Genomic DNA, 17341 nt, shown 5'->3' with positions numbered 1-17341 from the left:
CGTGCCACCGTACCAGCTTCAACTGCCCTTCTGGTGCTCGCTACTTCACCAGGTTGTACGGCAGTGCTGGTACTAGGTCCAGGAAGGGCTGCGCTGCTGGTGTATGCCTCACCACGTGATCCGGCAGCGACAGCCCCACTCTGCTGCTCTTGAAGCGGATCCTGCGTAACCTGTGGTCTAGCGACATGGGGCCGGGTACGCCTGGTGCTGCCAGGGACCTCCACCTCCTCGTCCGAACTTTGGGTCAGAGAGCCACTGCTTTCCACAGGTTCATATTCTGACCCGCTAGATTCGTCAGATGAGGGTTCCCACTCCTCATCCGACTGGGTCAGAATCCTGTAGGCCTCTTCAGAAGAATACCCCCTGTTTGACATTTTGGACTACTAAATTTAGGGGTATTCCCTGAGACTACCCAAGAAAAAAAGCAAACCTGTCTTACAAAGGGGAGGCTAGCGAAGTACCGGAGGCTGCTGCGGTTGATAAAAAATATCAAAACTGATTTTTTTATCGCCGCAGTGCGTGTAAAATGAATGTGCAGTGATCAAAAAATATATATGGGTGAACGCACGTGTGGGCGACCGATCAGGCCTGATCGGGCAAACACTGCGTTTTGGGTGGAGGGCGAGCTAAGGTGACACTAATACTATTATAGATCTGACCGTGATCAGTTTTGATCACTTACAGATACTATAAAAGTACAAATGCTGATTAGCGATACGCTAAACAGCGAATAAAAGTGACTGCGGTGCGGTGGGGTGGGCGCTAACTGACGCTAACTACCTAACCAAGGGGCCTAAACTATCCCTAAAACCGAACAGCCAATACCAGTGAAAAAAAAAAAGTGACAGTTTACACTGATCACTTTTTTTCCTTTCACTAGTGATTGACAGGGGCGATCAAAGGGGTGATCAAAGGGTTAATTGGGGTGCAGGTGGGTGATCTGGGGCTAAGGTGTAGTGTTGGTGTACTCACAGTTCAGTCTGCTCCTGTGCTGGATCCAACCAACGAAAAGGACCAGCACAGGAGCAGACAAGCCATATAACAGATCATATTTACTAATATGATCTGTTATATGACTTTGGATTGGATTTTTTGAAAATCGCCAGCCTGCCAGCCAATGATCGTTGCTGGCAGGCTGGTGACTAAATACTTCTTTTAATTTTGCCGGCCCGCGATGCGCATGCGCGGGCCGGCTTTGAGCGAAATCTCGCGTCTCGCGAGATGGCGCGTATATGCGTGACTCTGCACAGCGCTGCCACCTCCGGAACGCAATCCTGCGTTAGGCGGTCCGGAGGTGGTTAAAGGGAATGTCCCATTAAAATGTGTCCTCAGACGGTATGTGACCTGGCAGTGATGCACCTCTCGGGGACACAACACTGCGGAGACCAGTCATGGCTGATAGGGCACACGAGACGCCATCCATAGAGGGACTAAAGTGCAGTAAGGACAGCGGTGGATCCATGGAGCCGGTAAGTATGCTTTCCTTCATAGGTCTGGGGATGGAATAAAAAAAATTAAAAAATCCTGGACAACCCCTTTAAGGTGGTCATTCTCTCTTCACCTTTTCCGTGCATCGTTTTCTTTGCTCTGTGCCTGCCAGGTTGGCGCCTGCTTCCTGAGGGCAGCCACTGCATTGTTTACCCGCTGCTGTACTTGTGTAGTAATGTTTGGCATGACTTGCAGTTTTAGCTGCTTTCCTTTGGGTTAATCCTCCGTACATTTCCCACTATTTTGTTAAGGCTGCTTACACGTGTATGTTTTTGCTGATGTTTTTCTGCACTTTTTGCGTATTTTGGTGGCAGTTTTTGCAACATTTCTTGCCAGCGCCAAATATTGCTGATCCTTTACACCAGTTTTTATTAAATCTCCCCCAATCTGTGCAGAAAATGCAGCAAAAAAAAACGCAGGTGCCAAAAAACACTTGCAGTTATGCTGCCTTTTTAAAAAAAAAAAATTTCCCCCATGTGTGTAGGGGGGTGTATTCTGCCAGGAACATCATCGTTACTGCTGTCAGCACCAGAGTGGCAGAACTGGTTCTTCATAATAATGGTTCCCCCTTACCGTTCCCTCGCGCAGGACTGGTTCCCCCTTACCGTTCCCTCGCGCAGGACTGGTTCCCCCTTACCGTTCCCTCGCGCAGGACTGGTTCCCCCTTACCGTTCCCTCGCGCAGGACTGGTTCCCCCTTACCGTTCCCTCGCGCAGGACTGGTTCCCCCTTACCGTTCCCTCGCGCAGGACTGGTTCCCCCTTACCGTTCCCTCGCGCAGGACTGGTTCCCCCTTACCGTTCCCTCGCGCAGGACTGGTTCCCCCTTACCGTTCCCTCGCGCAGGACTGGTTCCCCCTTACCGTTCCCTCGCGCAGGACTGGTTCCCCCTTACCGTTCCCTCGCGCAGGACTGGTTCCCCCTTACCGTTCCCTCGCGCAGGACTGGTTCCCCCTTACCGTTCCCTCGCGCAGGACTGGTTCCCCCTTACCGTTCCCTCGCGCAGGACTGGTTCCCTGTGAACACCTGCAGATTTTAGTGTGGATTTTCCCTTCCTGTTCTCTTGTGCAGTAATGGTGCCCCACACATAGATGAATACTCACTAATCTTGTTTAGATGATAAATGGAGCAGCCTCTTTCAGCCTCGGCCTGCATGGTTAGCGGGATGCTCCACCACAGTACAGTATTCTATTCTAGCATCCTGAGGACGTGGATGCTGTTGAAAATGACGTAGATGCCAAGGAGTTGGTGCAAGTGTGCCATCTGCCCTATAGTTAAAGCAGACATGCCACAACCACAGGACAACAGCTTAAGAACTGGCCCATCACGTAACCCCTGGTCTTCTCCTGGTATAGTCTTGCCCCGGACTGGGGCAAGTAATGTCAGTGTGACACGATGAGATCCTAGTCCTCCTCTGGTCTAAATATAACGCTGGAAAGCTTTCCTGTATGCAGGGGAGGATTGGGAGCTACACGTGGTATTATATTGGGCCTAAATTGACAGAAGAGGAGCTCGCACAAATAGATGGAACCAATAAAAGTAGTCCGGGTCAGCAGTGCAAAATAAATCCTCAGAAGCAGCTCTTTCCTGGTGGCAGCATGAGAGGAGCCGTCCTTTTCTCCTCCAGTTGACTCTAAGGTATGGAGGAGGGAGTGAAGTAGGGGAGACGTTGGCCCCAGCACTGCATTCTCTTTCGTCGTCTTCTCCATTTGGTCCAGACCACCATGACGAATGACTTCTTTCAGCCACATCTTGACTTTGTAGTTCGCCACACAGACGTTCTAGGTTACTCACTTTTCCATCTTTTTCTCAACCTTCTCAGTTTCAACTCCCCATCCTTGGTACTGTGCCCACTGTGTTCCTCAAAACTATACTGCAAATAGTGCTATACAGAAAATCCCTCTGAAAATACTAGTACCATGCAAAATTACTGTGTTGATCCCTTTAGCATCCCCAGTAGTAATAATGCCCCTATAGCATCCTCAATAGTAATGTCCTCAGTAGTAGTAATCCCTTCTATAGTGTCCCCAGTAGTAATAATGCCCCCATAGTGTCTCTAGTAGTAACAGTGCCCCCTATAGCATCTACTGTTGTAACAATGCCCCTATAGCGCCTCCAGTAGTAACAGTGCTCTCCTATAGCGCCTCCAGTAGTAACAGTGCTCCCTATAGCGTCTCCAGTAGTAACAGTGCTCCCCTATAGCGCCTCCAGTAGTAACAGTGCTCCCCTATAGCACCTCCAGTAGTAACAGTGCTCCCCTATAGCACCTCCAGTAGTAACAGTGCTCTCCTATAGCGCCTCCAGTAGTAACAGTGCTCCCTATAGCGTCTCCAGTAGTAACAGTGCTCCCTATAGCGTCTCCAGTAGTAACAGTGCTCCCCTATAGCGCCTCCAGTAGTAACAGTGCTCCCCTATAGCACCTCCAGTAGTAACAGTGCTCCCCTATAGCGTCTCCAGTAGTAACAGTGCTCCCCTATAGCGCCTCCAGTAGTAACAGTGCTCCCCTATAGCGCCTCCAGTAGTAACAGTGCTCCCCTATAGCGCCTCCAGTAGTAACAGTGCTCCCCTATAGCGCCTCCAGTAGTAAGTGCTCCCCTATAGCGCCTCCAGTGGTAACAGTGCTCCCCTATAGCGCCTCCAGTGGTAACAGTGCTCCCCTATAGCGCCTCCAGTAGTAACAGTGCTCCCCTATAGCCTCCAGTGGTAACAGTGCTCCCCTATGGCGCCTCCAGTAGTAACAGTGCTCCCCTATAGCGCCTCCAGTAGTAACAGTGCTCCCCTATAGTCTCCAGTAGTAACTGTGCTCCCCTAGTGAATGAAATTAAAAAAATAAAACCCCTTAATTACTCCTGCTCCATGCTGCAATCGATGGTGCGGGCCGCGGGTTTCTTCTGGCCTGAGATGCCTGCGTCCTGGCACAAGCAGTGATGTAAATGGACAGAGATGTGAACTCTGCTTTCTGTCAGTGAATGGGAATATTCCTTGTTTACATCTGAAAACCTGTCCAGACTTGGCCCCGCCGCCAGGGGCTGCACATCAGTGATCTGGAACTTGCGTTCCCTTTTGGGGCTGTGGTGAAACTACAACTCCCAGCATTCCAGGAACAGACCCCCTCCCCCCGATAGCTGGATACATCCGAACGTTACATGGTTGCTGCCCCCCTGCGCCGGGCAGGAAGCGGTTAAGCCTTGCCTGCTCTCTGATTTGGTGGATGCGGCTGTCAGTCAGGGAGCAGGGAGGGGCGGGAAGCAGAGCTAGTACCTGAGCCCTGGGAGGAGGGAGCGGCCGCCGCAATTCCGGAGCCGGGACCCCGAACCACCGAACTCGGGGGACAGGCCGAGACTGGACACAAGGTACCGGGGGCATGGAAGTTCCGGGGGGTTAGTCCAGAGTTATTCCTGGTCGTGGGTAGAACTGGGGTGCAGTCTGCCCTGGACCCCAATACTGTGTATAGTATAGCAGTATTTTACCCCCCACCCCCCACAACCACAGTACAACTGTGCACCCCCAAGTTATACCCACTGTACAGCCTGCCACCCCCAAGTTATACCCACTGTACAGCCTGCCACCCCCACGTTATACCCACTGTACTGCCTGCCACCCCCACGTTATACCCACTGTACAGCCTGCCACCACCACGTTATACCCACTGTACAGCCTGCCACCACCACGTTATACCCACTGTACAGCCTGCCACCACCACGTTATACCCACTGTACAGCCTGCCACCCCCACGTTATACCCACTGTACTGCCTGCCACCCCCACGTTATACCCACTGTACAGCCTGCCACCCCCACGTTATACCCACTGTACAGCCTGCCGCCCCCACGTTATACCCACTGTACAGCCTGCCGCCCCCACGTTATACCCACTGTACAGCCTGCCACTTCCACGTTATACCCACTGTACAGCCTGCCGCCCCCACGTTATACCCACTGTACAGCCTGCCACCCCCACGTTATACCCACTGTACAGCCTGCCACCCCCACGTTATACCCACTGTACAGCCTGCCGCCCCCACATTATACCCACTGTACAGCCTGCCACCCCCACGTTATACCCACTGTACAGCCTGCCACCCCAGGCTTTCTCGCCGATGCAGGCTGGCGCCCCCGCTATGCGCCCTGCTGTACAGCCTGGCCCTCCCGCATTTCTCGCTGTATGTTTGGCAACCCTGTTTTGCACCCCGTGGTACAGCCTGGCACCCCCACATGACAGCCTTGTCCATGTTGAGTTGGGGTTAATTTCCTTATCGTCTTGGGTTTTTCTACAAGTTCTGTGATGGCTCCAGCCTGTGTTGTGCTGGGACTTGTGGTTCAGTCAGTGACTCTGGGTCTCAGACCTCCTCGTCAGCCTCTTGTGTGACCCCAGAAGTTTCACTGAAGTCCCTTCAGGGTCAGGTGTTCAGTGAAGGGATTAACCCTGTGATGCCCTCTGCTGGGCACCTGTTGCCACTTCTGCCCTGCAGACTGTTATTTCTGGTTTTCCAGGAGCAGAGATGTTTTCTGGGAAGTTCCTGACACCTGTTGTTGTGCCGTGAGATCAGTGTGGGGGGATGGGGCGAGTGCCCGTAGGACGTTGGTGCCAGCTGATCTTGAGTGGCCCCTTCCCTCCTGGATGAACCATTCACTGGAGCGTCAGGGATGTTGGCGCCAGACATGCATGTATGAGGCATGGACTGGCACTTCGGTGATGGCATGATTTGATATTTACATCTCTCTCCCAAAACGAGTGCCGCAGGCATTGATTCTGGGCCGTGTCCTGCCCTGTTAGTCATGTCCGGTGCCCGGGCATTCCTGACCCTGTACTGGGGGAAGTTGTCAGTATGGAAGATGTTACTCATCATCTTACTGGAAGTGCGACCGTGGTCTGTAGCGCCGCTGCCCCGTACTCTTCAGTGGTACCCCCAGTGTGTTCTCGTCAGTGAGCAGCTGCCAGGCTGTGTACATAGCGGTGGTGCCAGCAGGAAGCCAGGAACTGGCAGGAGAAAAAATGACTTAATAAGAAAAGTAACGAGCGGCTAATTCCATTATGAAGGATCAGAGCTCCTCAGGAGTAAAGCCAATAACCTGCTGGTATTCCTCCCTGGGCGCCGCTGATCCTTGGGCAACTGCTGGGCAGGTTACTGTGCTCTAGGCCCCGGCTCTCTGTATGCTGGGGGAATTTCATCTAGGTCTTTACATATACTGGACGGTCTTCAGTATTTTACCCTTGAGAAACCTTCTAGAAATACAACTCCCATAATCCACCCATTCATCTTAGTGTTACATGAGGGTTATCCTGCACTGATCTGGAGTTACATCCTGTATTATACCCCAGAGCTGCACTCACTATTCTGCTGGTGCAGTCACTTTGTACATACATTACATTAATTATCCTGTACTGATCCTGAGTTACATCCTGTATTTTACCCCAGAGCTGCACTCACTATTCTGCTGGTGCAGTCACTTTGTACATACATTACATTACTTATCCTGTACTGATCCTGAGTTACATCCTGTATTATACTCCACCGGCAGAATCGTGAGTGCAGCTCTGGAGTATATTACATGATGTAACTCAGGATCAGTACAGGATAAGTAATGTCATGTATGTACACAGTGACTGCACCATTACTTATCCTGTACTGATCTTGAGTTACGTTCTGTATTATACTTCAGAGCTGCACTCACTATTCTGCTGGTGGAGTATAATACAGGATGTAACTCGGGATCAGTACAGTATAAGTAATGTAATGTATGTGCACAGTAACTCCACCAGCAGAATAGTGAGTTCAGCTCTGGAGTATAATTCAGTATCCGTACAGGATAAGTAATGTTTGTAGATGGTGTCTCTGCTTGTTAAGAATCTGTGTTTGGATAATTGGGTCAGTAGTCCATGATGGATGGGGTGTTTGTGTCTGGACCTTGTTTTGTCCTGTAATTGAGTGTAATTAGAGGTCCTCCTCCTCTGCCCTGGTACACAGGGGGTTAATTCCGCCTCCCCTCCCTCATTGTGTGAGTGGCTGCTGAGTCAATAATGGCAGGAAGGAGGGAGGCGCAGAGTCCAAGATAAAAAAAATATATATATACAAAATAACCCCTAGGCCTGGGGCAGAGATAGCGGTGACCGGATGATACGGTCGGAGAACAGAAGTATGTGCCCCTTGGTGCAGATAAGCCTTACATAAGGAGCTTTGTTGTGGGTGGTCCTGTGGGCTGTAGTTGCTGCTCCTCTTGTGTTTGACTTCAGATTTGATCTTGGGAGACGGTGGAGATGCAAGGCTGGGACGGCAGGAGGGTGGTCAGGGGTGGTGGGTGCTGGGCTTAGGACACCCCAGTGCCCCCTCATGTGACTGGCAGCTGTCATCCTGCTCATGGAAGTTCTAAGAGACTCTGTCGTACATTTCACTTTTCAGATGTCGTCCTACAAGAGAGCGACGCTGGATGAGGAGGAGCTGGTGGATTCCATCCATGAGGGCGAGGTGTACCCCAGCGGAGTCCAGGTAGGAGGAGGTCCCGCAGATGGGGGTCTCTATACATGTAGAATACTTACTGGAGGGGCGGTCCTATCATTCACTATATTACCCCTGCTTGGAGCTGACCGCTCTGAAGAGCTTGCAATCTAACGAGGGGATATATATCTAATAACGCCCCGCAGTATGTTGAGTCACATTGAGGTGAAGGGTATTGAGCGCAGTTGTCCCCGGGTCCATCCTGCGGTTTGTGCTTCTCCCAGGTGATGTAGGTTTTGGGGTACCCCTGTATTTTGGGTTCACACATGTCCTATGATCTGCGGGGAATTGCACAATAAAGTATCAATTTGTGCTAATGATGGTAAACTGTGTAAAGGAATGAACACTAAGGAGATACAGTGTGTGTACTATGTGTATGTGTGTATCTATATATGTCTGTGTGTAATATATATGTGTATGTATGTACTTTGTGTATATATATATCTATCTCTATTTGACAAATGTAAGGTTATGCACATGGGAAGGAATAATGCAAGTCACCCGTACATACTAAATGGTAAAACACTCAGTAACACTGACATGGAAAAGGATCTAGGAATTTTCATAAACAGCAAACTAAGCAGCAAAAAACAGTGTCAGGCAGCTGCTGCCAAGGCCAATAAGATAATGGGGGGGCATCAAAAGCGGCATAGATGCCTGTGATGAGAACATAGTCCCGCCACTTTACAAATCACTAGTCAGACCACACATGGAGTACTGTGTACAGTTCTGGGCTCCTGTGAACAAGGCAGACATAGCAGAGCTGGAGAGGGTCCAGAGGAGGGCAACTAAAGTAATAACTGGAATGGGTGGACTGCAGTACCCTGAAAGAATATCAACATTAGGGTTATTCAGTTTAGAATAAAGACGACTTGGGGTACTTTCACACTAGCGTTTAAGTTTTCCGCTATTGAGTTCTGTCATAGGGGCTCAATACCGGAAAAAAACGTTTCAGTTCATTCATTGTCAATGGGGACAAAACTGAACAGAAGGGAACGCTCCAAAATGCATTCTGTTCAGTTTAGTTGCGTTCCCATACCGGAGAGCAAACCGCAGCATGCTGTATTTTGCTTTCCGTCCTGGGATACGGAGCAAGACGGATCCGGCATTACCCCCATTGCAAGTCAATGGGGACGGATCTGTTTTCTCTGACACAATTGCCAAGACGGATCCTTTTTTGTATGTTAAAGATAATACAACCGGATCCGGTGCATGCAGACGGTTGTATTATCCGTAACGGAAGCGTTTTTGCTGAGCCCTGCCTGATCCAGCAAAAGCGCTAGTGTGAAAGTAGCCTAAAAGGCGATCTAATACCTATGTATAAATACATCAGGGGTCAGTACAGAGATCGCTCCCATCATCTATTTATACCCAGGACTGTGACGAGGGGACGTCCTCTGCGTCTGGAGCAGGGATCAGCAACCTCCGGCACTCCAGCTCTTCTGAAACTACAACTTCCAGAATCCTCCTATGGGCGTTACAAGAACAGTAGGTGTGCATGCTGGGAGTTGTAGTTTCACAGCAGCTGGAGTGCCGAAGGTTGCTGATCCCTGGTCTAGAGGAAACGTAGAAGATTCCTTACGGTAAGAGCAGTGAGACTATGGAACTCTCTGCCTGAGGAGGTGGTGATGGGGAGTTCACTAAAAGAGTCCAAGGATGTATTTCTGGAGCGTAATAATATTACAGGTTATAGCTACTAGATTTATTCTAGAGCTCTATAGTTATTCTGATTGGAGTCGGGAAATTTTTCCCCCCCTAAATTGATTAAAATTGGCTTCTACCTTTATGTTTTTTTTTTTTGCCTTCCTCTAGATTAACTTAGCAGATAACAGGCTGATCTGGATGGACAAATGTCTGTTTTTTTGTTTTTTCAGCCTTCCAACCGGTTACTATGTTCCTGCACATGTTTCCTTCTTCTCCACCTCTCAGGCTCCAGCCCCTTGCTGTGATATCTGCTCTCCATATGCAGATGGAGCAGACCTCAGTGCAGCGGCCGCAGACTCTCTTCCTCCCAGATGGTGGTAGATGCAGAGCAGACCTTGGAGCAGCACCAAGCTGTTTTTCCCCCCAAAAAATGCAGTGTCAGACAGTAATTGATGCCGAGCAGACCTCGGTGCGCTGCAAGCTTTAGTTTTTCCAGAAGCGGCCATCGGATGTTGATAGCTGCAGATTGGGAGGAACATGGACTGTAAGCTCCATAGACAAGGGACGGGGGTGGGGGAATCCAGGAGCTTGTGGGAACGCACAGCATGGAGCTGGGTGTGTGAAGATGTTTTACATTCCAGATGTGTCACCCAACTTAAAAAAAAAACACACAATGGAAACCTGAGCTCTGCCAGGTAGACCAGGTTTAACCCCTCCGGCAACTCTCAGTCTTGAGCTTATTACAGTGTGAGAGGTTATATAAAGTAGTGATCATGGGGGGCCGGGAGGTTTGTACACTTCCTGCAGGACTGTGATCATGGGGGGCCGGGAGGTTTGTACACTTCCTGCAGGACTGTCATCATGGGGGGCCGGGAGGTTTGTACACTTCCTGCAGGACTGTGGTCTTCTGGGATAGTTCTGGAAATTGCTGATAACTGCGAGCACATGGGAACCTGCAGGGTTGGATAAGAGATTCTGGCTCCATACCATGTCGTGGTTTCCTCTGCTGTCTGGACCCTAATCTGTTAGGAGACGGGGGAGACCGTCCCTTCCTATATCTTTTGCTTGTGGACAATCCCAAAAAGCACCAGGACAGGGGGTCAGTGGGAGAGAAGTGTGCCCCCCCCCCCCCCCCCAGGTCCTGGCTGGTAGGGTTTCATTTCCCCCTGTGGCCGCAGGGTCATGGGATTCTTTGCATGTTTTCATTTCTCTGAGCGGCTTTCGTCTGGATCCTCTCCAGATCGTCCTAATCCATTATCCAAACAAGGTGAAGGTTTCCCACATCTCATCTTACACGAGTTGGCGTGGGTGGACTGGCGCAGTGTGCCATGTGCGGGTGTGTGTGTGTGGGGGGGGGGGGGGGGTGTTGGTGTCCTAGTGATCTTCTAGGGCAGGGATGGACAACCTGAGGCTCTGCAGCTGTTGCAAAACTACAATTCCCAGCATGCCCAGACTGCCTACAGCTATCAGCCTACGGCAGGGCATTGTGGGAGTTGTAGTTTTACAACAGCTGGAGAGCTGCGGGTTGTCCAATGCCTGTTCTAGGGGAAAAGAGGAGTATGGTGACACCCCCACCCCCCAGAAATCAGTACAGTCACATACGGAGACATTCGGAGGGTACATATACAAAGTGACAAATTGATCACCTCGTACAATAGGAGTGAGACCCCGTGCACAAAAGCTAACAATCTAAGGTGCAAACGTGCTTCATTTGTACAATAGTCCAGCCATCTTTTATAAAATGGGGTTCCGCACATAGTAGATGACGTCCTCCCAGGTAGGTCGTAAATATCAGATTGTGGGGGTCCGACACCTGGCAACATCCCCACGATCAGTTGTTTTAATCAGGTGCCAGCAACGAAACGGTGGACGGAACAGCAGACGTCGCCGTGCTCCGGGGTTCTGCTGAAAACAGCTGATCATTGGGGGTGCCGAGAGTCAGACCCTTCCCGATTTACCAATGACCTATCCCAAGTATAGCTTATCAGTATGTAAGTTCCGGAAAACCCCCTTTAAGAAAAGATTGGACAGGGGAGATTCTAGTGAGGGGAAGACGACGAGTTACAGTAATCCAGATGGGAAGGAGTCGGGGTTCTGGAGATGGTCGTGAGGTGCAGGAAAGATCAGAGTAAAAGGACTTTTCCCTGGGACTGATGTGCGTTTTGACACTCTGGCATGGTAGTGCAGGGGTTAATGGCTGCTATGCCTGGAATGTGCCGTGTCCGGTGACGTTGGCCCCTCAGCTTCCGAACCGTTGTGGCCGGCTGCTACATTCCTGACTCGTCCTTCTCATGACGTAAACACGAGGCCTCGTCCGGGGGACGCCATTCTCTGCGCCTCGTCCGGGGGACGCCATTCTCTGCGCCGCACGTCTTTTCCTCTACGTATTTTACCTGCAGGAATTTGTCGCCCACAGGTGAATCTGCGAAGGGGGCGTCACCGCAGCAGCTGCTGGACTGACAGGACGCACGTAGAGAAGAGGCTTCTGGTGCTGGTGGTTGTCCTCGCCATCGGGCTGGTGGCCTGTCTGCTGTCCTTGGCGATCCAGTATCGGAAGAGTGAGTGAGAAGTGTTACTGTATCGCCAAATCCCAGATTTTCTAGACAGCCCCCTGTGAATAAGCTGCCATTGTATAATGGTTTCATTTTTCTGCTTGCTGTCAGTGACTGGAGACATTCTTGTTTGCATCCAGAGGCTGAAATCCAAGTCTAAGTACTTTTTACAACTGAGGGTCTTGTTACAAGAAAGCGACTAGTGCGAGACCTATCAGTATATGTAATCCTGAGGGTTCATTGCAGTGCGTAGTGCCAGCACAGGTTATTAATTAGACCAGGCATGCTCAACCTGCGGCCCTCCAGCTGTTGCAAAACTACAACTCCCATCATTCCCAGACAGCCTACAGCTATCAGCCTACAGAAGGGCATGGTGGGAGTTGTAGTTTTACAACAGATGGAGGGCCGCAGGTCGAGCATCCCTGAATTAGAACATTGCCATTCACTGACGGCAATCAGAGATCTTGTTGAGGGATTGAAACAGTCAAAAAAATTGCGCAATGGGATACTATAATAAAATTGAATGGCGCAGCTTTATTTGGAGGACAGGAGGGTGGCGACGTTGCGGTTTTGAATAGAGCAGAGGTCGGGCCCTCCTCCCCTCTTCCTAGCACAGAGGGGCCACAGCTCCTCGCCCCAGCTTGGCTTATACATCTATAGAGAAGGAGTGGTGCTGGGGCATAAGTGTAGTTGAAGGACAACTCTCATCATTTCAGTCACCCAAAGGTGGGTCATCGGGATTCCTGAGAGACGTGGCGCTGTGGCTGGCTGGCAAGCTTACGTTCTAGCTTCAGGCTTTGGAGAGGGGGGCATTTGACAGTAAAGGGGTGACTGTGGTGCCCACCTTCTTGACCTAAACATTGTCTCTCCTGTGTCTGCCGCAGATAATCGCACCTGCCTGTCGGAGTCTTGCATCTCTGTGACCAGCGCCATCCTGCGCTCCCTGGACCGTTCTGTGGACCCCTGCGAGGATTTCTACAGCTATGCCTGTGGGGGATGGATCAAGACCAACCCGGTCCCCGACGGACACTCTCGCTGGGGCACCTTCAACGAGCTATGGGAGCACAATCAGGCCATTATGAAGCATCTCCTAGGTGAGTGGAGGCTGCGCGTCACCCCTTATCTCCTAGGAGCACCCCTTCCACCCCGCTCCTTGGCGGATGTCAGTTTTTGGAGGGCAGCTCCGGTGACGGGGGTTGCTTTGGTTGTAGAAAAGCGCGTCCACCATGATCTGACCCGCCTGCCAGATGCATGGGAACTGGGACACCGTCCAACATCCAATTAATTCTGGGGCTCGCAGGTTGTGCAGCCCCCCCCCCCCCCCCCCCGGGACCTTGTAATGCTTCAGATTATGTAACTCCACATGAAAAGCCAGAGTCTTATTAACCCCGAGCCACTGCCGCCCTGTGAACTTATCACAAAGCGTTTAATCTGGGAGAAGGGAATTGTTGCGTGACACCGTGTACTGCACAGCTGCAGACCAGACCTGTGCGTAACAATGTGTCACGAGCAAAGCAAATACAGCAATGTCATGGATATTGTATCATGACCTACTGCATTACACTCCAGGGCTGACATTTCCAACCATCCCCTGCTTGTTCAGTGTCTGCACAGATTACATTCTGGGAAAGTGTTATCTGAAGTGGGAAGCAGTCATTTTTAGAACCAATTAAAGTCTATTCACATGGCCGTTTTACAGCAAGCGAATAGAGTCCATCAAAAAAATAGGACATATCCTATTTTTGGCTATTTTCCTGGCCAGACGGACCCCATTGAAATCAATGGGACGGTTTTTAAAGGCCATTAGAAAGGGCTGCACCCGTCTAACGGCCGTTAAACAGGTACAATAGGGGTTAAAATAAAGAATAAAAAAACTGCCTCATCCACTTGCACACGCAAAGGCAGTCACTGCTCTGGTGCTGAAGGACCTGCGCTTCCAGCGTGATGACGGACGTCTCCATACTCTCCCTGCATGACCGGATCAATCTTCCTCCCGAATGTGACGTAGATGGGGCAACCGTGTGACAGAGTGGTGGCTCCTCATTCATTGCTCCGATTTGCTCTGCCAGATTTATTTCAGGTTGGCAACTTAAGGGCCGAGTCCTTTCTCGGAGGGGGGGAGGAGGGGGGTGTCCTTTCTGCTGTAGCTGTCTCCCTGTTACTGCCACAGCTTCTGAGAAAAGATACGGCTGGTGGGAGTTGAAGATTTTAAAATTGAGCGTGTGCTGCCACCTAAATGAGGTGGACAAAAATTAAGGAAATGAACAAACAGCAGGTGGCGCTATACAGATGCAGTTTATTGAATAGCTCAGGGGCTATGCAATTTTTTTTTATTACATGCAATTGCAAAAGTATTCAGATCCAAGTGCTGGTTTGAAAAATGTAGACAATATTTCATGGAACAACCGCTTTAAGTAAAATTGAATGATATAAGATGGGGCCGATCAGTGCCCTTCTTCTTATGGTACTTTCACACTTGCGTTTTTTATTTTCCAGCATAGAGTTTCGTCCTAGGGGCTCTATACCGGAAAAGAACTGATCAGTTTTATCCCCATGCATTCTGAATGGAGAGCAATCCGTTCAGGATGTCTTCAGTTCAGTCTTTTTGACTGATCAGGCAACCGCAGCATGCTATGGTTATATCTCCGGCCCAAAAAACTGAAGACTTGCCTGCCTGCCGGATTCCTCTGCCGCAAGTTTGAAAGTAGCCTTAGGCCTCTCTCGCACGGTCGTAGTGCTCCCGTGGCCGTATTGCGGGCCGCATACGGCAGTTCCGCATTACACGGATCACCAGCCATGTGCATTCCGCATCATGGATGCGGACCCATTCACTTGAATGGGTCTGGAGATGCGGTGCGGAACGGAAGCACGGAACGGAACCCCCACGGAAGCACTTACGGAGTGCTTCCGTGGTTTTACCGTTCCATGCTTCCTTTGCGCAAAAATATAGAACTTGTTCTATCTTTTTGCGGAACGGACGGATTGCAGACTCCATTCAAATGAATGGGTCCGCGATCCGCATGCGGCTGCCCCACGGTTGGTGCCCGTGCATTGCAATCCGCAGCACGGGCCTGGCCAGCACACGGCTCTGTGAAAGAGGCCTTATCCTGCAATCTCAGATGTTAAACCTTCACCTTGTATAAACCAGAGAAGTTCTTATCTCCAGCATACAGATCTGGCTGTGACCTTCAGAGGAAGCCATGGTCCCCTCCCCCACCCCGGCACTGCTGTTCAGTGTCAATACTGCAGATAAGAGGTTTGGCGTTTGCACAGAATGGTCGCTGCTGACGCCCCACATCCAGGGACCTGGCTGCCTCCTGTCCATTGCCCTTCGCCGCAATACGAAAGTCTGCAAAAGCTGTAACAAGTGCTGTAAAGGCCCCAAAGCATATAACTAAAGAACTGGCGATTGTGAGGATTTCCCGTACAGATCCCTGGGGGTCACCTTCTTGAAAATAGCCCCTGATAAATGCCATCCATGTTGTGATATCTGTACTTCAAGGGGAAGTACACGTCAGGGGCTAATATGTGGCAAGACCATGGTCAGACGCTGTGCTTAGACATGAGATCCTCTCCGCTCATCTGGTTTTGTTTTTTTGATGGGTCAGGAATGTAGGATTCGGGCTCACGTGGTGTTGACGTTGGGGAGAATTAAGGCTTTTTAAACTATTATTGCAGCCGGTGGTTGTGCTGGAAGCCAGATGGATTTGCTGAGGCCACAGTTTATAATGTCCCCTAGGACTGTAGGTTCTTGCGGTTCTAGTCTCGTGGAGGAGGATGACAATAGTGCAGCCTGATGGGGGGAGGGTGGCGGTTGTACAGTATGCTGGTGTGAGCACTAGTTAATACACGGGCTGAGAATCTTAAAGATGATCGCTAACGAGCGTTCGTAGGAACACTCGTTAGCGATTGTCTGGCAGTGTGAATGTACCGCCAATTACTCAATGAACAAGTGATCGGGTTCTCCGGTCGTTTGTGCACGCACAAAAATAGTTTGCTGCAAGCAGATCGTGCTGTGTGAACACGCTCTGCGCTGCGGGCAAACGAGTCAGTATGGGGAAGAGCGATGGCATTAGCGATCACTGCTCCCCATACTGTGGAGGAGATCGCTGTATTTAAATGCACTGGTCTCCTCCACCAGCAAACAGAAGATTGTCCAGCAGGGAACGCTGCTCTGTCGTCCCGTGTAAAGGGACCTTTAGTAAGGGTGCATTCACACTGCTTCTGGTATATACATAAAAAAAAGAAAAGAAAGTGGTATATTTAACAGGGGAGCCTATGGGCGACAGATGACCCTGTATAATTATATGGTAGCATATACTGGAGGCATCCATTGGAGATATACAGTAAGTGAATGCACCCTGACCTTGGTATGTTGCTGCCTTTGACTTGAGGAGGACGAAAAAATTAAGAAAAGAACAAACAGCAGGTGGCGCTGTACAGATACGTTTTATTGAATGAGCTCACTGGCTATGCGAAATTTTTTATTGCATGGAATCACAGAAGTATAACTTGCATCTCTCTGTAGAGAACACGACAATGAACTTCAGCAGCGTCGCCGAGCACAAGGCGCAGAGATATTACCAGGCCTGTCTGAACGAGTCCAAGATTGAGGCGCTGGGAGCCAAGCCCCTGCAGGACCTGATCGAGAAGGTAGGACTGTGCGCGAGGGCAGAGGTCGGCCACTGTGTAAGGGCCCGCGCGGTGATCTCACCACTTCCTCTTTTGCAGCTTGGTGGCTGGAACGTCACTGGGCCCTGGGATAAGGATAACTTCCAGGAGACGCTGGAGGCAGTCACCGCTTATTACCGCATCTCCCCGTTCTTCTCCGTGTTTGTCAGCGCAGACTCCAAAAACTCCAACAGCAACGTCATCCAGGTGAGGAGCAAAGCCGCAGCCAGGGGGCGGCCATGATGCCTACAGCTAATGTTCAGAAGCTGCGTGAATCCTCAGCTGGTCTTTTCCCAAATTGCATCTTGTCTTCTACTCCTGTCGCATCCAGAGCTGCAAGCACAGTCTTGTGTTATATCTTGTATTTTGCTGCTTGGAATCCCCCTGCACTGTGCCAGAAACACATTCCAATGTGCACTGTGATATTGCATCTAATGATGGTCAATGGTGTTGCAAAAATCCGCACCTGATGGATTTTGTCACATGCAATCTT

General features: G+C 50.4%; 1 protein-coding gene across 3 annotated transcripts in view; it reads left to right on the top strand.

Annotated features, from left to right (window-relative positions):
* Positions 1-4693: 4693 nt before the first annotated feature.
* Positions 4694-17341, top strand: part of ECE1 (endothelin converting enzyme 1) — a 30481-nt gene continuing 17833 nt past the window's right edge. Inside the window, exons 1-6 of one of the 3 annotated variants that reach the window (XM_040423585.1) lie at positions 4694-4839; positions 7886-7972; positions 12042-12183; positions 13062-13271; positions 16706-16830; positions 16909-17055. In XM_040423585.1, coding sequence (XP_040279519.1) covers positions 7886-7972; positions 12042-12183; positions 13062-13271; positions 16706-16830; positions 16909-17055 — 711 coding nt within the window. In that variant the 5' untranslated portion in view covers positions 4694-4839. Of the gene's footprint in view, positions 4840-7495; positions 7623-7843; positions 7973-12041; positions 12184-13061; positions 13272-16705; positions 16831-16908; positions 17056-17341 lie in introns of those variants that run through there. The other 2 variants (XM_040423593.1, XM_040423576.1) reach the window with 2 other exon arrangements.

This window comes from Bufo bufo, chromosome 1, assembly GCF_905171765.1.
Source record: "Bufo bufo chromosome 1, aBufBuf1.1, whole genome shotgun sequence".
In the NCBI taxonomy this organism is placed as follows: Eukaryota; Metazoa; Chordata; class Amphibia; order Anura; family Bufonidae; genus Bufo; species Bufo bufo.
This window is presented reverse-complemented; position numbering and strand designations above follow the sequence as displayed.